The following is a 23,920-nucleotide window of genomic DNA, read 5'->3' as shown; positions in this document are numbered from 1 at the left end:
AGGAAAATCTGTTTTATTAGTTTTTCATGACTATTGACCATTATGCCTGTTGTTGCAAATTTGAACCATACCCAAATTTCTATCTGTTTTATGTGCTATAGTCAAATTATTTCCACTTAATTTACAATCTGCAAAAACACAAATAATGTTTTTCTTTAAATATACTTGTATATAAAATCAGGTGTTAATGGGATAATCATCGATCCTTCACATTTTAACCCAAACTAATTTTGTGATTTTGCTTTTGTTTTTATGCCACAACCTAAATAAACTTTTACTGTGGTACAACCTAAACACAACACTGATCTTCTACATTTGTAGTATTTATGGTATTTTGTGTCGTATGTCCAGTCGACCACATCTGTGACATTATGGGTCTTTTCCTGCTGCTTGTAAAGGCTCTAATGCACCAAACGTTGGCTTGTATCCAGTCACACATAGTCAGAGGTATCTCCACACTTTATTGATTCTGCTGTAGATAAGTCTAACACCTCCATTATCATTCTGGAATAGAGCTCATTCTTGGATGTCCCTGAGGATGAGATGCTGCCACGGTACATTTGCAAAATAATATTGGAAGAGAATCTGTCTTTTCCAGGACGAGGACATAAGGAAGTGTAAATGCCTGCAAAATAAAATGGCATATGAAATGAGAAGTGTCTGCCAAAACCTGCTATTTTTTGGCCGTGGTTGCTGCCTGTTGTTGGAAGTTGTTGGTCTAGTTTGGAGAATTTACAGAATTTACAGAAGGAAGAGAAATGACAATCCTGTCACTGTTTAATGGACTTCCTCTGAGTTAGATGAGATTGAATTTGTTGGGAAATGACCCATTTTGGTCATTCAAGTTTAACCCATAAAGACCCAGTGCTACTTTTATGTCAGTTCCCCAATGAATGTTTCTTCTATTTGACATTCCTTATAGACTATATCTCCATTTATTGTAATATTATCCTCTGTATTTAGCATTTTTTCAGTGAAAATCATGTATTTTCCTGTATTTAATTTACTGATCTTGTAGATGTTCCTAAAAATTCAGATTAAAGTTGAGGGTTATTGTATCAGAAACAGAGAAAACAAAAAAAAAAAAAAAAAGTGACTTTTTCGGTCAAATCTATCATTAACTGAACATAAACGCAGTGTCTCCATCCACTGTCATTGATCTAACTCCATGGGTTTTACTGGTGAATTAATGTTGTAGAAGATGGCGGTGTTTCCACGTTCACTACGGAGCCTCTGAACGTCCAAATGGGTCATATCTGATGACCATGAAAAGATGATAACCTGCATTTTACACCAATAACGCTGCTCTACTGTTTCCTAGAAAATATCTGCTTCAGACATTAAATGTGTTAAATTTTACATACTTTAATCAGATGAATCAGAAAACAGATTAGAAAAGTAATGTTGTGTTTTCAATATATATGATGGTATATAAATATATATATATATATATATATATATATATATATATATATATATATATATATATATATATATATATATATATATATATTGATTTATGTACATTTATACAATGGATTTATAAATGTTCTACAAGAAAGAACCTGAAAAGTGAATGTATTATAATGTGCAGACACTGTTTAGAGGTAGATCTGTGGCTCTGAGACAAACATTCCTTTTGAATAAAACCCATTCTCTAATTAATTCTCAGAATTTCACATTTTGGCCCCAAGACTGTATCTTAGAAACTACAACCAACTAGCATTTTGACTTAATTTGTCTTTATTAGTAACTCAGATTTGGTAAAGTTTAACTACTTTTATTCTGGAAGCATTTTACTTGTAGATCAGTGGTACATGGATTAATATGATTATTGGATCTGAAATTATTAAGCATTTTACAGTAATAGATGATTTTGATTGCCAGTGGCGATTTGAGTCTATATGGGTTAACCCTATAACAGCAAACGTATCATATTTGATACATGAGTTTTGAAGCCCTCTACATGATCAATGTGATATTTTTCTTCTTGAAAAACCTGATGTATACAATTAGATACATACTATACATGGATAATCCACCAGGGGGAGGAATTTGTTCATCAGAGGCCTTTCCAGTGACACTACAAGACTGTCATTAATGAGGAAGGAAACAGAACTTTGACAATTTTGAAAAGGAATTACCAATTTGTTAGACATGTTTGTGTTATATTATTTTTTTATTTGTTCCAAAATAGTAATATTTGAGCAATGAGACCCGATGTATTAATTATGATACAAAATTGAAACTCATACATGGAAATTGTTATTTGAAAAAAAAAAAAGTTTTTTCGTTGTTCAGAAGGACCAATAAATGCTCCAGTTTCAAAGAACTGGAATTTTCTGTCAATGATTTCATGCTTCAGGCTTTACAGGGTTAAGGACTTGTTGAAATGACAATATAATAACTAATAGTGTTGTTTGGACAAAATTACTGGGCAGAGAAATCCACTAGTTCTCTTCTCCATCTTTAGGTGCCTGTATGCAGTGTGTGAAAATCATGTAAACTTAGACATTATAACACTTTTGTCCCTGTGGATAAACTCAGAGCCCATTTTCCTCTTTCCCTCTGATTAAATTGCGTTTCCATACATTTAAGCTGCTGTATTATGATCCCACTGGCCTCTAAATTGAATTTGGGGATAGTTTTATATAATGGCTGGGATGTTATGCATGTTTCCCTGGAGGATCAGACTGTAGGTCAGTGAGCTCATGCTGTGAGATGATGAGTATTTCTCCAGGAACTCAGAGGGTGAAATGGTTTTTACGGTGTGTTGTGGCTTTTAGTCTGATCGTTAAACTCCTGCAGCAGCACATCAGTCATGATGTTGTTGTTGTTGCTTGTCAATCTGCGGTTGGCAACACCACACAGGAAGGTATGAATTACAACCTGCTCCATTCAGGCAAGATCTCTCCCACATCTGATTCCCATGTCAGATTTCTGTACGTTTGTGTTTCACCTAATGTTTCAGACAGGTTAACAAGACAGGTCAACAGGATCTGGAAAAGACTGTCCAGGCAGTTCACAGGCTGTGACTCTGTCTGACAGAGCAGAGTGTTCTCTTTTGTACCGAACTCCACCCACGTGCCGCACCAGCATTACAAAACAAACCATAAAATAATATCACTTAGCCCAGTCCAGCTGCCAGCTTGGCACCACAGTCACACTTCATAGTAACCACAGACATGCATGGTGGTTTTACTTCTGCTGTGGTGCAGAAGTAACTTTCCCTCAACAACAAAACGGTGAGAAAATTCTGTGATGCATAAAAGTGTTTTATAAAACAAAAGAAAAGAAAATAACATCTTTTTTGTAAGCTGGAGAAACAGAATGTTCGCTGGGTTATGATCAAGTCAGTTTTAAATACGGTCATTTTCTTTTTTGTCATTTAAGTTTTTATTAGCTCCTCCTCCACATCCTCTTGATGTGGAGCGGCTCGGAGTAGAACCGCTGCTCCTCCACATCGAGAGGGGCCAGCCGAGGTGGTTCGGGCATCTGTTTCAGATGCCTCCTGGATGCCTCCCTGGGGAGGTGTTCCGGGCATGTCCTGCCGGGAGGAGGCCTCGGGGAAGACCTAGGACACGTTGGAGAGACTATGTCTCTCGGCTGGCCTGGGAACACCTCGGGGTCCCCCGGAAGAGCTGGAGGAGTTGTCTGGGGAGAGGGAAGTCTGGGCATCCCTGCTTAGACTGTTACCCCCGCGACCCGGCCCTGGATAAGCGGTGGATAATGGATGGATGGAAGTTTTTATTAATTTCATCATATTTTTAATCCTTTACAAAAAGGAAAAAAACAAAGTGAAAGAAAGAAAGAAAGACAAGGAAAACAAAAACAAAGCAACCCACAACTTAAAAAGGCAGCCGCAACCCCCCCCCCCTGCCCCCCCAGCACCTCCACAATTCTTTTACACATACATTATATACAAAATACGGTCATTTTCATGTAAAAAAAAACAAAAAACTTTTACACCAGATTTCTAATGTCTAATACGCAACTTTTGAGACTAATTCAGGGACAATAGAACCCAATAGATAGCATTTTTGGATAGCTGAGCCGTGTCTTAGTCTGAAAAAAATCCTCAATGATAATATTCTAAAATCATTCATAATCAAATCAAAACATTTACATTGAAAAGTCCATTAAAATAAGATTCAAGATTCAAGATTCAAAGATTCAAGATTCAAGATTCAAAGATTCAAAGATTCAATGATTCAAAGTTTCAAGATTCAAAGATTCAAAGCGTTTATTGTCATGTGTACAGTAAAGAAACAGGTTTCCCTGTACAATGAAAATCTTACTTTGCCGTAAACACTGAATGCCACAAGAGTTTAAGATAAGTATAAAAGTACAAGTATAAAAATAATTAGAAAAGAATAATTTAACTAGGAAGTTACACAACCAAAGAGGCATTTTTAAAAAATGGCATGCAGGAGAAGAAGAGCATAAAGATATAAAAATATAAACTATTACTACTAAGAGAAAAATATATATTTACATAATGTGCAACATCTGGTAATTGTGCAAATTGTCATAAGTAAGAATTGTTGAAAGAATTGTTGATGTGAAACCTGAATAAAAGAACTAGAACTTTAGCTAAATATTTCTGAGGTGACTTGAGTAAGTTTGGGAGATATGTGGTAGGATTCACAAGATGCAGTAGTGGAAAATAAATAACTTAAATAACTCAAGTGGTGTACTTACCTTGAGGTACTTGAACTATTATATGCTAGTTTACTTGTACTCTACTACAGCTCAGAGGCAAATGTTGTTTTATTGTAGTTTTTAATTGTCACATAGTGTTTTCTAGCCTTTGTGTCGTGTGCCGTCTTAGAAAAAAGCAGTGTGTAGTTGTCGGACATCTGTTAACAGCTCCTTACCTTAGTGATTATTCACATTGTTTCAATACATGTTCAGATCATACAATATGTCCCCAAAAAGATTAGAAAAAAGTAAAAAATCTGAAAATGCCCCATGCTCCTGGTGTCCTTGTGAATAAAACTGTATATAAATCATTTACAGGGTGGGGAAGCAAAATTTACAATGAACATTTAGTTGTTTTTTCTCAGCAGGCACTACGTCAATTGTTTTGAAACCAAACATATATTGATGTCATAATCATACCTAACACTATTATCCATACCTTTTCAGAAACTTTTGCCCATATGAGTAATCAGGAAAGCAAACGTCAAAGAGTGTGTGATTTGCTGAATGCACTCGTCACACCAAAGGAGATTTCAAAAATAGTTGGAGTGTCCATAAAGACTGTTTATAATGGAAAGAAGAGAATGACTATGAGCAAAACTATTACGAGAAAGTCTGGAAGATACTATTAAAGAAGAATGGGAAAAGTTGTCACCCGAATATTTGAGGAACACTTGCACAAGTTTCAGGAAGCGTGTGAAGGCAGTTATTGAGAAAGAAGGAGGACACATAGAATAAAAACATTTTCTATTATGTAAATTTTCTTGTGGCAAATAAATTCTCATGACTTTCAATAAACTAATTGGTCATACACTGTCTTTCAATCCCTGCCTCAAAATATTGTAAATTTTGCTTCCCCACCCTGTAAAATATAATAATATATTAGTTAAGAGGATCAAACCAGTCCTTTTACTGAATACTTTAACTACCTTTTGCTGCTAATATCCACCTTCACTAGTCAGACAGGACTTTTTCTGTTACTTCACTAACCAGATGACAGCAGTCACAGCCTCCTGCTTCTGTTTTAACACAAATCGGACACTAACTGATGGTCTAGGCCATAACCTCTGATCTGTGCTGTCAGGGGCATGAAGGGTTATCTGGTTGTGGTCAGTGTTTTCAGGCCTGATGCTGATGTGGAGCCAACAGAGCGTCTGCCTCCCTGCTGGAGGAAGTGACACAGACGGCGTTAGGCGGCGAGATGCCTGACAACAGGACTGATCACCAAATCATTCCCATCTTTGACCTGATTAGACTGAGATCCAACTGCTGCATCTGATTTGGAGGTTGTGCAAAAACAGCACAGACTCTGTTTTTTTTATACCAAAAATATTCAGTGTTGCTGCAGTAGCTGCAGCTGGATATGTATCTGTTTTCAATTATTAGAGCAGCTAAGCATATCTGGAAAAATCAAAAGTATATAAACATGTACACACAGAATAAGTCACAAACTATTGCATGTGTAAAAAGTGTTAAAAATGAATCGTCACTGCCAGGTAGGATCATCCACATCAGTCAAATCATCCAATGGCAGTGGCGATAGTGGACTCTCAGACCTGGGTCTGGATCTCGTATCGTCACTCTGCCAAAGCTCCTGCTGCCTTTCGCCAAAACCTCCAATAAATCGAGCTGGCTCTTGGCTCCGCTTGGACATGAGCAGATTCCTCTCAGCTGCTAGGAAACATACACACCTTCAAGGCCAGGACAATTTACCCATAATTCCTCACTTTTTCTTTTATTTTTAAGCTCAGCAGCCAAACTCATCACTGTCGCCTTCACTGGCAAACAAACCCACCACAGCCCACTGAGTTTTCCGAACACTTTGCTCATTTACACAGCTGGAGGAGACGAACCGGAGCGTACAGAGGAAATACTTCAGCGCAAAAGCAAAAGCCTCAAGTTTACAGTGTCACTGTGGGGTCAAAGGGTCACGGGCTGGTAGGAAATAAGTGTTGGGTTCAAGGCAACCAAGTGGCCAGAAATCTTTTTTTTTTTTTTGCCATTGCACATTTCTACCATCCATGGGGACTTCTGACATTTCTTAATCAAATATATGTTTCATTTCTACATGTTTATCACATTTTACTCTATCTAGTTGCCAGTTCACCTATCATCAATAGGAGAAGACAATAGTTGCTTTTTCATTGACCCTCAAATTGTGCAAATATAACTTGCGCATAAAAATTTACCTAATGGAAAAATGACAATTTTGCTAAACTCTCGTTTTTTGACTAAAAGTTTTTGCACTGGCAGGAGGTGGTTTTTCAAGCGTAGCGCAAATGGTATATCACACAAAACTGCAATGGAAAGACCTTTTTCTGTAACTAAAAGACGGATGTTGACGGATGTTACAACAAGCAAAGAAGAATAGTTTTAAAAGGAACATGGTGCGATATGTGTGGACACACCAGGAAAACAAATAATTTTTAAATTTAGTACAGGATAGAGGGGTAATATATAATAATAATAAATATATCTGTAAATCAATGCGATATTTATGTTCGTCGCCATGTTTATGGAACGACTTCTCATGTCATTTCGCAATAATAAATAAACAAATCATCCCATCTGTGATTTAATGGAAAAAACAACATTACACACTTCTGTTTTTTCGACATTATGTAAATATCGGTAAAGTTTCGCGCAGATGTCCAGTGGAAAAGCAGCTATTGTAGAGGTGAACAGATCCCTAAACAACTCATTCAAATGTAATAAAACACATTTAATCCCATTTTCAGTTGATTATACGCTGATAAAAACATAATTTAGTGTATTAGGCTCCATTACCTTAATTAAATCAGCCTAAGTCTTATACAGTAAAACTTTAAACATCTTTATTCACAAATTACAATCTAAAAAAAAAATATTCATAACCATTAGAAAACCATGTAAAACTGTTAGTGTAGCAGATTACATTTTGATGGAAATATTATTAAATCTTAATAATGTTATAATTATTGTTTTTTTTATCATGATGGTTTGCTAAATTCCTTGCATTAATCTCACACAATACTTGCATTGAAACTAATTTCTTATACAATGCTGTCAATTCCGGTTGCGCTACTATCCACTGTAACACTAAATGACATGGACAGAAGACAATTGGACGTTTATGTCTCCACATCTTTGCAGACTTTGCAGTGCAACGTCTAAACTTAGCCATACAAACCATTAAATACTTGCTGCTCTTATTTCTGGGAGAATAACTGTTTCTGGAGTTCTGACTGAGCTGAAATGAAAAAAAGCCCAAATAGTTGGAAGGTCGCTTGAGCTCAGAGCATAAAACCGTGATGAAGGGAAAAAATTAAGACACTCTTCTCTGAAATCCTTTCTCTATTTTTCATGCCAGGGTAAGTCGTTGTCATGACCTGATTGGAGAAGAATGCCTACTATTTTCTTCTCTTGTGCTTTATTTGCATGATGCAGCTTTGGTCAGTTTTATTGAAGGGATGAGGTCAGTCTTTCCTCTGTTCCTAGCTCTCCTCCGTTTCCTTGACGTGGAAAATATTTTACAAAAAGCTCTGTGACATCACTCTCATCATCCTTCATTAGTGTATCTGAGCTTCTGTCAGCTTTGGCAGCACTGAGAAGCCCTGAAGCATCCTTTCTCCTGTCAAGTGACTTTGCAGATAAAGATTTTAATTGAAACCAGAAGGAGATTAGACGACGCACAAGCAAAGAAGATGAAGGGGCTGTGGATGAGCGCGATGTGAAGGGTTCATGGTATCATTGAGGAGGTTCTGTCCTCTGTCGAGATCCCTGAGGGCGTCTGTTCATTTTCAACACTGAAAAGTAAGACAGACTGCCTCCGTGTCATTTTCATGGTATAAAATTTAACTTCTGACAAATCACTTTAAAGCACAGTGGTGGGCTGCAGTTAAACTGTCATGGGGCCTGAGAAAAAAACAAAAGGAGGATATGTCTGTATGTTCTCTTACGTATGACGTCTGAAATGTCCAGGAGGACTTCAGATCAAGGCCAAAACCAATTTCCATTAACTCCCACTTGGTAAAAAATGTACATTCTTCTAAATCACTCCCTATACTCAGTTTACCTGATGATTTTTTTTTTTTCTTCTACCAGGAAATTATCAACTGAATAATGTACAAACATAATACACACACAGTGACCCTGGTAGGAGAATGGGGCCAGGCAAGCCCGGATTAACCATATGGGCAACTGGGCAATTGCCCAGGGGCCCGCGACCTCTGAAGGGCCCTGGGTAGCTCGGGCATAACGAAAATATCTGGTTATCTTTTGCTTATAAACGAAACTGTCCGCAAAAAGTGTTCTTAAATAACTACTGGATACTTTGGAAATGGTTTCTTATTTATTTTTTGTGAAAATGGAGGACACTTCCCTCTCTTTCTAATGTAGTGCATCAATTTTAGATTATACTGATGCTAATGTCTTTTGTTTTCATATCATCATATGCAAGTGAGTGGCCTTGACAAGAGGCTATAGTGGTGCACTTGTAGTTCTATGAGCATTTACACATTTGTACATCAAAATGCATTTGATGATAGTTAGATATTGAAGTATGGGGTATATTTACATATATTCCTGGAACTTATTCTGTATTTTGCCAGATTGTAGGGATCCTGGGGTTGTGATGATGGGGCCCTTGAATATTGTTGCCCAGGGTACAATGAAGTGTTAATCTGGCCCTGGGGCAAGGTTATAATAGTTTTGGATTTTTCATTATAGTTTAGTTTTATTTAGTTTTGACTTTTTTTTTCTCTATTTCAGTTAGTTTTAATTCATTTTTAGAGCAGGTTTGATAGTTTTTATTGGTTTTCTTTTTCTTTTTCTCGAAATGCTTAGTTTTAGTTTAGTTTTAGTATTAATTTTAGTTTTGTCGTATCTTTTATCTTCTTTGCCGTCAAATTCAAATAAATCCCAGACAGGACTCTGCTGCTTTCTCCCAACTTTAGTCTCCATGTTTCCAGGTAGAGTGGGGACCAGAAGACGACTAAACAACAAGCGACGAGAAGTGACACACCCTGAAGTGTCGCATTTTGCCGCTAGCTAAAATTGCTAGAGCGAAATAAATCGCTTTCGTATCAATCCGACATTGACAAAGACGAGAACAAAGGGAATTGTATCCATACTTTTTATATGTTTTAGTTAGTTTTGTAAACACACAATACAGTTTCAGTTAGTTATCGTTTTTTTCTTTTAATTATAATTTTTATTTATTTCGGTTAACGAAAATGTTAGTTTTCATCATTTCGTTAGTTTTCGTTAACGATAATAACCTTGGAATGGAGTCTATGAACTGTAACATCCAAGTTTAACCCATAAAGACCCAAACACTCACTGGCAACCAAAATCATTTACTGATATAAAAAGTTAAATAACAGTTGATCCACTAATTCTATCAATACATGTAAATAATTGGTGTAAAATACAGTTTGTCATCTTTTCATGGTCATCAGATATGACCCATTTGGACGTTCAGAGGCTCCATAGTTACCATGGAAACACAGTCATCTTCTACAACTTTAATTCACCAGTAAAACCCATGGAATTGGATCAATGACAATGGATGGACACACTTGTTTTTATATTCAGTTAATGATATATTTTGCTGAAAAAGGTCATTTTTCCTCAATTTTCTCTCATTTTTGATATAATAATATTCAATTTTAATTTGAGCTTTTATGGACATCAATCATGATCAGTGAATTAAATGTAGAAAAATACCTGATTTCACATAAGAATGCAAAATACTGACCCTTTTATTAGAATGAATGCTGATGAATCCCTTAAAAATAGAGAAAAAATCATTTGGGAACTGTCACAAAAGTAGCACTGGGTCTTGATGGGTTAATACCCAGTCCAATGTTGTGGTCTTTTTTACCTGGTGTTTTCAGCTCAGCTCAAATCTCAAATGTTGGTCTAACTAAAAGGAAACTTAGAGATAGAGTGGCTGAACAGAGGTATGCCATTCAGTCTAGGAATCTTAATTACCCTATGGCTAAACATTTTGTGGAGGCTCATCATGGAAATGACTCGACTCTGAAGGTTTCTGGCAATGAAGCCATTACAATGGATGCCTGGGGTGGGGACAGAATCCAACACCTCAAACAAAGAGAGGCCTGTTGGATTCATGTTCTCAAGGCCACAGACCACCTGAGCCTGAATGATGATTTGGATTTATCATGAAATTTATGAATTATTTCCTCAAATGTAGAACTCTCGTATTATTTCATTTTTCCCCATTTATTTTATGAGGTTGATGATAATGATGATGATGATGATGATGATTATTATATTAATTTTATTTTATTTCTTTTTAATTTATTAATTTATTTTCCTCATTTCAACATATTCTGTCATCTAATTACAAGAGACTGGCTACTTACTCCGGTGGCGGCTGCTCGTCTTTCAGAGAGGGGAAGCTCGTTGTCGGCTTACATCAAAAAAAATTGTTAGGTTATTTAAGCATAAATCCTCTGTTCCTTTTTTAAGAAAATGGTCAGTGACTTTATCGTACCAAGTAGGCATCTTTTCCAGGGAACTGATAGCTAGTTCACGCTGACATAGCCAACAGTATGATTGATTTAACTATCTACAAAACGATATTAAACTTGAACAAGAAATGATTAAATTATGTAACTGAAGCAAGAAAATGTTGAAATTATGTTAAATTGAAACAAGGAAGTACAATGAGTGTGTTTTATTTACAGAGCAAGAAATGAACAAATAATTTCGTAGTGGTTTCTCTCGATTTCACAGTAGAATCCTCGATGGTATTAAACTGAACTGTGTCAGTGAAGGAGTAGATCTCAAAATAGCTGTCAATCAAACAGATTCAGCCTTTCGACTGATCCTCCAATCAGCACGTGGAAGCCTGGCGTCCAGCCCAGCTGAGCTCCGCCCACAGCTCCATTCACCCCCAGAGATGCTGAGCATCCGGGGGCGGGACAACATCATGGCATTTATCCAATTACCGTCCAGTTTTGAGGCAATGAAAAATCGAAAAGATTGTATGAGAAAACAGCGCAACGGGAATGTATGAGAAGTGAACAACATGGAGTCCGTTGATTTGTGATAAAGCTGATTCTGAACAAACTCGTCTGTGAGATGAACGTGTTCTAACACATTTTTAGTCAATGAAATGCCAACACAACCGTACATATTTGACTATTTAATTTTCATAATTTTAGAGGAAGCTGAGCTTCCCTTGCAATCTGTGAGAAATTGCCTCTGACTTACCCCCACTTAGTGCCAGAAAAACTTTTTGCTGTTGTCTCACTGGCTCTCACATCTCCAGTCCATGAGTATAAATTAGAGTCTTCCTCTTTCTTTGTAACACCCTGAAGAAGGCTCATGCCGACACGTGTTGGTGTGGTTTTAACTCCAGCCCCAAAGAATTAATCTACATGTCCTCATGAAATAAAGGCTTTTTACAGTTTTTCCAACCAAGTGAGTGCCTGGATTTTTGCCTTTTTTCTTACCTCAAATCTGCTTGACTTGGCTCAGGTTTGGCACCAGCACATTGCATTTCCACTTCAGGTATCAGTTTGTTAAGCTGCGACGTCATTTACTGTTCACGGGTCCATTTCTGCTCATTTCGCTGTATTCAATATTCTATAGGCTGTACACCCATCAACCATAACATTATGACCAGTGACAGGCAAAGTAGTATTAACTGTGATTATGTCATTACAATGGGACCTGTCAGTGGGTTAGATATATTAGGCAGTGAGTGAACATGCAGTGCTCGAAGTTGATGTGTTGGAAATAGTCAAACGGGCAAGAGTAGAGATGGAAGAAGACATTGTAATGGCCAAACCACCGGGTAAGAGGTTCTCCAGATCTTGTTTCATGTTCCCAATGTAAAGTGGTTAGTATCCTGAGTGTGACTGCGGCTAAAAATGGAAATTAGTTACATCTCAGTCTTGTGTTAGGACTTTTCAGTGCAGGTTTCATTTATTTAAAGGGGTCATATTTTGCTTAACACATTTTTATTAGTCTTTGGTACATTTATTTATGTATTTGGGGACCCTAATAGTTCAAAAAGTTTTAAATTGAAGTAGAGCTGCACAATATATTGTTTGAGCATCGTCATCACGATGTATGCGTGTGCAATTGTCACATCGCAGGTCCTGCAATGTAGGAGGCAAATGAACTCAATTGTGTTCTCATCTAATTTGAAGGGTACCTGACACACACTGCATACAGCGATCCACCAATCACATACGTTTTTAATCAGTTTGGAGTGAGTCGCTGATAACAGCATTGAAAAATAAGCAACGAACGAGAGAAAATCACCGTAAACGAAGACTTGGTGCCAAAAAAAAAAAAAACAGTGTCAGTTATCTGGAATTATTTCGGCTACAAGACGGAGGATATTGAAACACTTGTTCTGTGTCGACAGTGCCTTGCAGTTGTTGCCATGAGAAGTAATAAGTAATTTGTTTGACCATTTACGTCATTGGAGTTGTCATGATTTATAGGTTATTATTCTATTATTTTTCTGTTCCGATCCATATATGACCCCTGGACTAAACCTTGACATTTGCAAATCCATCCTACAGGCTGGCTTGAACCCTTTGGTGGGCTGGTATTAGCCTGTGGGCTGCATGTTTGACACCCCTGCTTTAGATACCTGTCACATTAACTATGATCATATTTCATGTAGTATCACTGTAATATCATGAGCATGTATAAATGACATACAATGTGAGTTATGACCTACATCTATCCCAATAGTCATGTGTTTACTTCAGTGACTCCTACTGGTGAACAAACAAACAGCTGAGATGAAGCCACCGACTGATGTCAGTCATGTTAGTTTTCTGATAAACTCAAGTGAATAGTAGTTTTACTGCAGTGTCATATATTACCTAAGATACAAAGAAAGCAAGTGGTGCCAGGCACCACAAACCCCTATTCTGGCATCGATCCAGCTGATGTCAGCATATCTATGTATGTGCTGATGTCAGCATATCAGTTGGCTCTATATATGTGCCAAGTTTGAAGTAAATTGAAACAAAATTATTATTTCTATAGACATTTAAAATTTTGTCCATTATAAGGAAGTGGGAGAAGAAAGAAGATTTTAAAAATTCATTAAAAATTTTAACTTTGACCTACTTTTCCCAAAATGTAGTCACATCTACTCTTGGTCACTGGCAATCTATAAACCAAATTTGGTATGAATTCAACCAATAGTTTTGCTGCTACAGACATTTGAAATTTCCCCTATTATAAGTAAATGGGTAAAAAAAAGATTTAAAAAATTCATTAAAAATTTAAACTTTGACCTATTTTTCTCAAAATGTAATAAGATCTATTCTGGCTCACTATAAACCCAATTTAATATGAATTCAACTAATAGTTTTGTTGCTAGAGTGTAAACAAACAAACAAACAAATAAACAAACCAAACCAAAACCAATACCTGTTGCCTCCCCTTTGGAGGGGCAGGGTAATAATCACTAATGTAGTCCAGTGTTTCAGGTCTACTTTAAAGGATCAGATCACAGTTTATAGTGTGTTATCACCACCAGTATAATTCCATTCAGGGATTTAGAACAATTTGAAGACATTTATCAAACAATCAAGTAGCTCTTTGTGAAGGTTATTATTATATAACAGTAGTTTTCTTGTACTTAACTCTTTTATTGATAGCTTGCTTCTCTTGGATCTCACCAAACTGAGAACTGTTTGTATTATTTTGTCTCTCCACATACCTGCGGTGACTGGCGAAGGTCTGGAAACACCTGTATGTGATTTGGTATTGTCATTCTTTCTTTTCTGTGGGAAAATGAACTAGAAACATATTGAGGGTTCCAGGCCAGAGGGGCTCTTAGAGGACTGTTGGAATCCAGGAGATCTTTTATTGATGAACTGTAATTCAGTTTTTTTTGAAGAAGACCTTTTTCCTAAGCCTCTCTTGTCAACTTCTACTTCAATTAGAGATTTTCCTAAATTTCCTTAAGCCACAGGAAGGCGACATAAACCTTTCCCATTTGCCAGTGTGTGTAGGCAGACAGAGCCATATTGATGGAGTGACAGTTTTTCCAAGAAGGCGAGTGTTCCCAATCTGCATCTCCTCAAGATGGACCTGCTGGAAATAGCAGATCCTTTGGCCATTAATCTACATAATGATGAAAAACAAGTTTCCTTTTTGGCGAACAGTCTGTGAAGCTGCAGTGTAGTGTATTGACTGAACGGCCTCCAGTCTGCAAAAAGAAATGAGTGAAATTAGTGAATCATCATGGGCCACCAGATAAAATCCTTCTCTTCTGTGTTTCAGATCTTCACTGCTGCTTCAATTTCGACACAAAGAACTTCAAGATCTTCTCTGGATCTAAAGGAACCCAGTTTGGCTACACAGTCCAGCAGCATGAAGTGGGAGGACGCAAGTGGTGAGAATCTCATCTTGTGAATCATTTACCAGAGAAGGAAACCAGTCTGTGATGATCTGTAAATGCACAACTGAAGCCAGGAAGTTACAGGTGGAAGGACTCAGGAAATTCCATCTTGATTTTCCCCAAATTAAATGTAAAAATACTGAATCCCTCTCACCACAGACTCTATCTTCTCCAGCCACTTCATAACACTTTAAAACAGCCCTTATTTTCATCTGTCAGTATTGACAAGATGGTTGGATTTGGTTGATGCTCATGAGATAAGTGAGGCCTCTATACTTTACACTGGTCTGCAGTCTTGTGTAAGTTACTTCCAAACTGTAATATATTACAGATTACTTGTTACTGTTATTTAAAAGTAGGATTGCACCGATCTGATACCAGTATCAGGCATCGGCTCTGATACTCAGTGTGCGTAGTTGTACTTGTACTCGTAAAAGTAATCCGATACCACTTACGGCCGTGTGACATTCACAGTTCAGTGCAGCAGGTACGCGGCGGTGGAATAATGTGTGTGGAGTGTGAAGATTTTTCAAAATAAATGACGGTGATAAAAGTAATGCTGACTGAAAGTAACGTTAAAGACACAGACGAATACGGACGCAGCGTTCTGTCCGTCCTCTGCGTACATTCCATCCGTTTTCCAGGTGCTGGCGGATGAGTACCCAGACAGAGAATTCCACCGAGAACTGTGGAGGTAGAGGATCTGTTCAATGAGCGACTGTGTGAGTCAGTGAAAAACTACTGACAGATTTATGACAGCTACCCAGGGCTGGGCCGGTTTCCATTCTACTCATAATACTAAGGAGGTATGGAGCGGTGCGGACCGCTGCCAGCGGAAGTGAAAACAAAACTTCTGGCTCATTTCTCTTTTCTCTTCCTGCTGAAGCTAAGCTTTTAAACCTTACCAGTGAAAACGCTGCAACATTATTATCACATTAGTGTTGCCTCTGTCGTCTCCATGTTTGTTATTACTGACTTTCTTCTTCTTCTCAAAAAACTTTACTCTTCTTCATGGTATTTGTCCAGTATAGTTAATTAAGAGCGGCACCCCCTGGTGGATTAATTGAGAAATGCTCTTTCCAACACATTAAATGTCAGTAGCAGCACTTTGTTCCAGTCAGACTAATGACAACGACAATAAAGCACATTTACAAAAGGAACTAAGAACTGGAATTGGATTATTAAGTACTCGTATTGGTACTCAGTATCAGCAAGTACTTAAATGTAAGTACTTGTTCTTGTACTCAGTCTGGAAAAAAGTGGTATCGGTGCATCCCTGTTTAAAAGTAATTCCTTACCTTACAATATTACTATCTCAGATTTGTAACATGTTAGGTCGACATGACTCCTGTAATACTTTTGAGTTACTTACAGACTCTTGTCATGATTGGCGCATGCCCCCCCCCCAATACAGCAGATAGGAGAGCCTTGGGATGCATACATTTGTGCCCTGAAGTACATGTGAACGGATAGCTCAGTAAGTAATGCTATGGTCTACGATGTTTGAATCCCAACAGGAGCGCTTGCATGTTTTTCAACATTTTACATGTTCAAACAGGGGGCGCAGCACCAAGGATGACGGTAGACGCAATCAATAAAGAATTGCAGTCGATAAATTATTTTAACTAGTCATAGAAACTTTAACTTACCTTCTCATTGCTAATCACAGGGATCATGCTAACTAGCTTCAGTAAAGCAGGGTTAGGGTTAGTAATGAGCATACGTCCATGTGGACAATAGACTGTCTTCTGCCGTCTTCACCCATTGACTGAACACCAACAGGAAATAGAACTTTACTAATGCATCTTTGATTCCTTAAAGGCCCCGTATTATGCTATTTTTCAGTCACGTCATATAGGTCTCAGAAGCCCAAAAACATAGTATTTAAGTTTGTTCGCCCCAAAATCATCCTTTTTTCGGAGTTTCAGCGGTCGAAAAAGTCCCTCTCACCAGCCCTCCTCAGAACAGGCTGTTTCTGGGCCTGCTTCCGGGTATGCAAATGAACGCATCTGTCCACGCCCACTCCCCCTCCCCTCTCTGGGAGAGGACGCGGCTTCCGCTAGCGGTACTACACGCTAATGTTGACTGAAGCCATGGCTCTCTCGTCTACAATACACATGTCTCAGACAGAACGTCTTTCCAAACACTGGCTTTCTTTGCCTTGAGGCGTGATTGAGCCCCGACGGAAAACGGCGGTGTTGTGTCGGGTTCGTGGACCTGACACGGAAAGACGCCACTAATGCAGGCAGCTACTAACAAGCTTGATGCTAACTATACTGATGCCAACCACAAAAGGCCCGTGTTCAAAGTAGTTCTGTTGAATGTCTCTTGATATTATCAGCTCTTGCATGTTAACGGGGACGCAAACGTTAGCAGCAGTAACCGAGCTATGTTAGCTGCCATGCTAACGTTAGACGTACACATCAACAACGACCCGCTTATCCGTAATGTAGGGTTATGCAGTAAAGATACAAAAAAATGATAAGAACTTACATCTCCCACACTTGTACTTGGGTCACGAAGCGTTGGTACTGTGTCCTTCTTGATTCGGAGTCTTTGTGCCAAGCCGGAGCTGTATGGGCCCATGTTCGAAAAACACTCGTCCGTGAAATGCCGGGCACACACATACAAGCGTTTGGGAATGTTGTTTGGTACATGACCTTCAAAGATATAATCCAGCCACTTTTTACGGAGAGGCTCGGAAGTGGGGAGCAAAAATAAACTATCGTGTTGGTGTGTGCAGCCAACAACACCACAACTTGCATGTCTCGCCTTCGACATGTTTGTTGTCCAAGAGGTACTTTGCCAGGGCGGGGCTCGCTTTGCCAGGGTGGGGGCACAGTCAGGGGGAGGAGTTAAATCCGCTTATGTCGTCATAAACGGACCCAACTCAAACTTGGCCGTTTGAGCAGGCATTTTCACAAAATGTGGTGTAGCAAGGCAGGGAGGAAACAGACAGTTTTCAAATTCGAACCTCATAATGAGGCTACTGCAACACACACTACTATAAGAAAACTTTCACAAAGTGAGATTTGCATAATACGGGACCTTTAAGATCTCATGGTCTTACTGTGTTTTTTTCATTTGAGCAATTAAATTATGGGCAAAAAGTGTGTTGAAACGCAAGTGCTATTGAACGTGTACTGAGTAAAATATTACTGAAAATTGATGAGTAATGCCTTACACAACAAAAAGTAATCCATTACTGTAATGCATTACCTTTATAACGTGTTACTCCCTTGTCACTGGTGACCAAAAGTATCCACAGATCTGAAATGTTTAATAAGATTTCAACCACTAATCCTGTCAGTACACAATACACTTAAAATGCAGTTTTTCAGCCTTTCATCTGCATCAGATAGGATTCATTTTGACATTCAGAGACTCCGTTGTGAACATGGAAATATCTTTTGTTGCATTGATTCATCAGTAAAACCCATGTAGTTTGCCCAGTGACAGTGGTTGTAGACACTTGTTTTTACATTATGGTACTGATATCGTTTGCTGATGATTCTGTTTTCTCTGTTCTGATGTAATAACTACTGGATTTACTCTGAGCTTTTATGAAAATCTACATGGTCGGCGAATTAAATATAGGAAAATACTGGTGTTTCACGGAAAATTGCAGAGGGCAAAAAAAAGGAATGAATTAATAAATAAATAGTGACACATCACATGAATAACTGATTTGGGAGTTTTCACAAACATAGTTCTAAGTCTTTGAGGGTTAAGTCAGGATTTTTAAGACTGTATTTTTAACAGTTTAACACGTGGCAGATGATTTGCAAAGTCACCTTGCTCAGAGGGATATAGAGAAGTACATTTTTTAAATTAAATCCAAGAGTGTTTTTAATAAGTTCATTTAAATTAGGAACGTGGATAATTTCAAGGTCAGCTCATAAAGGAAACACTTCATTCTTTAGTTTATCAGAAAAGACTGAAAAGGATCAGACATATATGGTTTTCACTGCAGCGATTAACACAGTCAGACAAATGTAGTAGAATAAAAAGTACAATATATACCTCATATGATAAAATAAAACTAATACTCAAGTAAATCACAAAGCCCTCAAAATGAACTGTATCCCACCACCATCAGTAATGCAACAGTTTTTGGCCACTGTTCAGTTTATTTCAGCTTTGATGTATTATGTGCGAAACAAAGACTTCTGAACTGTTTCGACCTGTTGGGTTACATTTTAATGTCAGAGCACCACTTGTATTTGATTTTCATTTAGAAAGCTTGTAAAAAATGGCTGGGCCTTGATTTGATTTACTTCATTGTCTCTCATCTCACTTGTCTCTTGGGCATGTGTGAGTTCAACTTCTAATAAAAGAATTATGCATAAGACTGTTGATAATTCGGGAAAATACTGGCCAGTTATTATCTATATTATTATAAAAAGGTTAGAAAGACAATCAGAAACCAGTCAGAAAGGTCCAGAAAGAGAGTGCACTGATCTGGGAAACAACTGGTGCATTTCCATGAATGTAAGTAATGAAAATTTCAAAGGTTTTGCATTGAATGGTTTTATTTTATTTATTTATTTATTTTTTCGAAACATCACTTGGAAAACATTGGAAAAAGATTTTTTTTTTTTTTTTGCTGATGTAAAGTTGTCTTTATTTTAATTAGGGTGAAAAATTACCAAATAGTAACTCCATAAGGGGAATGGGAACACTTTTTTGGAATAAATTTGGACAAAGTGAATATTTAACAAAAGGGATTTATAAGTAGATTGATCGGCTGTTGGTTGCATCTCCTGTCTGACCACTGACAGGTGAACTGGTAAGAATATTAATTATTTCATTAGAATTTGAACCGCTCACTAGGTTGGATAGATTAGGCAGCAAGTGAACATTTAGCCCTTGAAATTGATGTGTCAGAAGCAGAAAAATGTGCAATGGTGATGTTAGAGCCTTTGATAGGAACCAAATTGCAATGGCTAGGCAGTAGGTTCAGATTACCTTCAAAATTGCAGGTCTTGTTGGGTATTCCTAGTCTGCAGTGGTTAGCAACTATCAAAAGTGGTCTAAGAAAGGATGAGGTCTCAACTCAGGCCTCTGCAGAAACATGACATTATTATTACCCTGTTTTTTTGCTGAGAGTGCAGGTCTGATCCAAGGCCAGGACTCCACAAACCCTTCACAAGTAGATGGACTGGACTTATTTGTCCAGTAGGTCCCATGCTCTAGTTGACTGAGATTGATTGTGTTTTGTTTCACCACAGACCACCTTTGGTGAGTACTTACCACTGCAGACTGGGAACACCCAGCAAGACCCCTCTGGTCTGGAGATGCTCTGACCCAGTAATTTGGCTTACAATTTGGTCCTTGTCAATGTTGTTCAGATCCTTAGGTTTGTCCGATTTGCTTCTGACACATCAATTTCAAGGACTAAATGTTCCTTTGCTGCCTAATATATCCCAAAGACCCAGTGCTATTTCTGTGGCACTTCTCAAATGAATTTTTCTCTCTAGTTAATGTTGCTTAATTGATTTATTACCATTCATTGTAATATTTTCTTTTTTTTTTTTGCGTTTTTTTTTTCAGTGAAAATCTGATGTTTTCCTACATCATATTAATTGATTATGTAGATATTGATTAAAGCTCAGAGTAAAGTTGTGGGTTATTATATCAGAAATAGAGACAACTGAAGAAAAAAATGACATTTTCAGAAAAGATATCAATAACTGAACATAAAAACAAGTGTCTCCATCCACTGTCATTGATCCAACTCCATAGGTTTCACTGGGGAATCAATGTTGTAGAAGATGACGGTGTTTCCATGTTCAGTACGGAGCCTCTGAACGTCCAAATGGGTTATATCTGATGACCATGAAAAGATGACAAACTGCATTTTATGCCAATTATTTACATGCACTGATAGAATTAATGGAGCAACAGGTATTAAACATTGTACATCAGTAGATGATTTTGGTCCATGGTGGATATTTGAATTACTATTGCAACAACACATCATCAGTCGGGTTAAACTAACCTGTCTCACGGTGGTCTAAACCCAGCTCGTGATCCCTATTAGTGGGTGAACAATCCAACGCTTTGTGAATTCTACTTCACAATGGGAAGATGGATAGGATAAGATGATGTGGTCTTCTTAGGTTCGTCGAGCAGTGACCCTAGCTCTCGCTGGGGCAGTTCACAGCTGAGTGTGAAGCGGCTGGGATGAAGGTCAGCACCTCCAAGTCTGAGGCCATGGTCCTCAGCTGGAAAAGGGTTGAGTGCTCACTTCAGGTTGGGGAGAAAGTCCTGCCTCAGGTGGAGGAGTTCAAGTATCTTGGGATCTTATTCACAAGTGAGGGCAGGATGGAACGGGAGGTCGACAGGTGAATTGGGGTGGCTTCTGCAGTGATGCGAATGCTAAACTGGTCTGTTGTAGTGAAGAGGGAGCAAAGCCAAAAGGTGAAGCTCTCGATTTACCAGTCGATTTACATTCCGACCCTCACCTATGGTCATGAGCTCTGGGTAATGATCAAAAGAATGAGGTCGTGAGTACAAGCGGCTAAAATGACTTTCCTTTGCTGGGTGGCTGGAATCAGCCTTAGAGATAGGGCAGTGTTTTTCAACCTTGGGGTTGGGACCCCACTTGGGGTCGCCTGGAATTCACATGGGGTCACCTAAAATTTCTAGTAATTGATAAAAAAACAAAAAAACAAAAACCTTACTAATAAACAATATATGGTGAGTTGAGAGAGACAATCCCAGTCCATAAAAGACATGACAAACTGTGAAGCTGAAACTGCAGCACTGTGGTTCTGTTTATCTTTCAAATGTTCATTGTGGTCGGTTTCAGATGCTGCAGCTCTTTCATAATTCATAGTTTGAGTTCTTGTTTGTTCAGTATTAATTGTCAGCCTTGTAAATCCAACCTGGACTGACTGTACATATCCTGACCAAAGAAAATAAAATTCTCCCTTTGTGCAGTAATTTATACCTGGCTTTTCTGCCTCCGTCCATAATAATATACATTATATAGACTAAATGTCACCTAAAATAAATGTTTATTTGCAACATAGTATAGCAAAGTATTACATGATCAAAAACAAATCAATTTTAGCAAAAAAAAAGTCTCCGTTTTGAATGTCTAGGGTTGCTAGAACTTTGTGATGTTAAAATGGGGTCACGAGGTAAAAAAGGTTTGGAACCACTGAGATAGGGTGAGGAGCTTGGACATCTAGGAGGGACTTGGAGTAGAGCTGCTTTCTCCATGTCAAGAGGAGCCAGTTGAGGTGGTTTGGGGATCTAGTGAGGATGCCTCCTGGACGCCTCCCTGGGGAGGTATTTCGGGCATCTCTATCTGGGAGGAGACCTCGGGGCTGACCCAGGACACGCTGGAGGGATTATATCTCTCAGCTGGCCTGGGAATGTCTCAGGATTCCCCTGGAAGAGCTGGTGGAGGTGGCTGGGAACAGGGCTGTGTGGGGTTCTCTGCTGAGGCTGCTGCCCCTACGACCTGGACCCGGATAAGCAGATGGAGACGAATACGAGTATAAGTATGGGTGGATATTTGGGTCTTTATGTGTTAAAGAAGCCATTGTAACAAAATAATCATTATCATCAGTTCACCTGTCACTGGTGTAAGAACATAATGTCCTGTGAAGTATAGTGTTAGCAGTGTTTCAACAGACAGTTTAGGAATGACAAGGATTTCATATGGTTCTACTTACCAAACTCAGTTGACAGGTAATATAAAGTGATGTGACTAAACTGCACTAAATAACTATTATTTGCACCAACGTTCACGAGGCTTAGTGATTTTGGGGAACATAATTCAGCATTTTACAGCTTTCACTCAGACAGAATACATAATGTCTGTCTGTCTGTCTGTCTCTGTCTGTCTGGTTAAAAATGCAAATACCTGTTGAATTTTAGGATTTATGGTTCGCAGTGGTCTGTTGAAGGCAAAGTTTCACATCCTGGGAAAATGAGTTGAAACCCCTTCAGCTGTGAAATCCTTCCAGGAAAGTTATTTGTTGCTTTCTGTCCTCCTTGAGCTGTGTGTCAGTGAATCATGCGAGGATGTCAAACTCATGTTGGGATGGATGACACAATTTTCCACTGATGTGTTTGATAAGTGGAACATATCTGCACAAGGTCTGTGTTTTATTTATAGTCCTCTCTGCTGTAAAATAGGATTTCATAATGTTGATCTGATCCTATGGCCTCTCAGCTTACTGCTTTTTCTCCCCCCTCGCTCCAGCAGACACATGTTGGTGTACAGTCTGTCCTTGGCTTCAGTCTGCTGTGATTGTCTGTCTGGTGTTTCATTCTTCATCTTTATGTTTCCAACCTGCTTTTGGACTCAGACAGGTTTAAAACTGCTGCTGCCTTTAGTCCTGCAGGAGAAATATTAGAGACGAGATGAGATTGAATAATTGGATAAAATATGATTAGATGAGAAGGATATTTTGGAAAATGATACAGGATGAGATAAGTAGAGATGAGACAAAATGAAATGAGATGAGACGAGATGAACCGAAGCTGGATAAAAGGAGATGAGACGAGACAAAATTAAATAAGTTGAGGTGAGATCGAGTGAAATGAGAAGAGATGACATAAAATGAAGCGAGATGAAGCACCATGAAGATGAGATTGAATAATTGGGTAAAATGAGATTAGATGATAGATGTTTTTGGAAAATGATACAAAATGAGATGAGCAGCGATGAGACAAAATGAAATAAGACATGACAAATGAAATGAAATGAGATGAAACTAGATAAAATGAGACAAGATGAGATTAAGTGAGAAGAAATAAGATGAGGTGAGATGAGACTGAATAAATCGAGATGAGATGAAATATGAGAAATAA

The 23,920-nt window shown here is 38.2% G+C and overlaps 1 protein-coding gene across 1 annotated transcript in view; it reads left to right on the top strand.

The window, feature by feature from the left end:
• The window catches only part of itga11b (integrin, alpha 11b), a 91,062-nt gene that overhangs the window by 2,897 nt on the left and 64,245 nt on the right, over positions 1-23,920 (top strand). Inside the window, exon 2 of the mRNA XM_030136710.1 lies at positions 14,971-15,082. Within this exon, the coding sequence (XP_029992570.1) occupies positions 14,971-15,082 (112 nt within the window). The remainder of the gene's footprint in view (positions 1-14,970; positions 15,083-23,920) is intronic.

The sequence above is a fragment of the Sphaeramia orbicularis genome, chromosome 6 (genome assembly GCF_902148855.1).
Source record: "Sphaeramia orbicularis chromosome 6, fSphaOr1.1, whole genome shotgun sequence".
Taxonomy (NCBI): domain Eukaryota; kingdom Metazoa; phylum Chordata; class Actinopteri; order Kurtiformes; family Apogonidae; genus Sphaeramia; species Sphaeramia orbicularis.
Note: the sequence above shows the minus strand (reverse complement) of the source record. Positions and strands in the feature narration are given on the sequence as shown.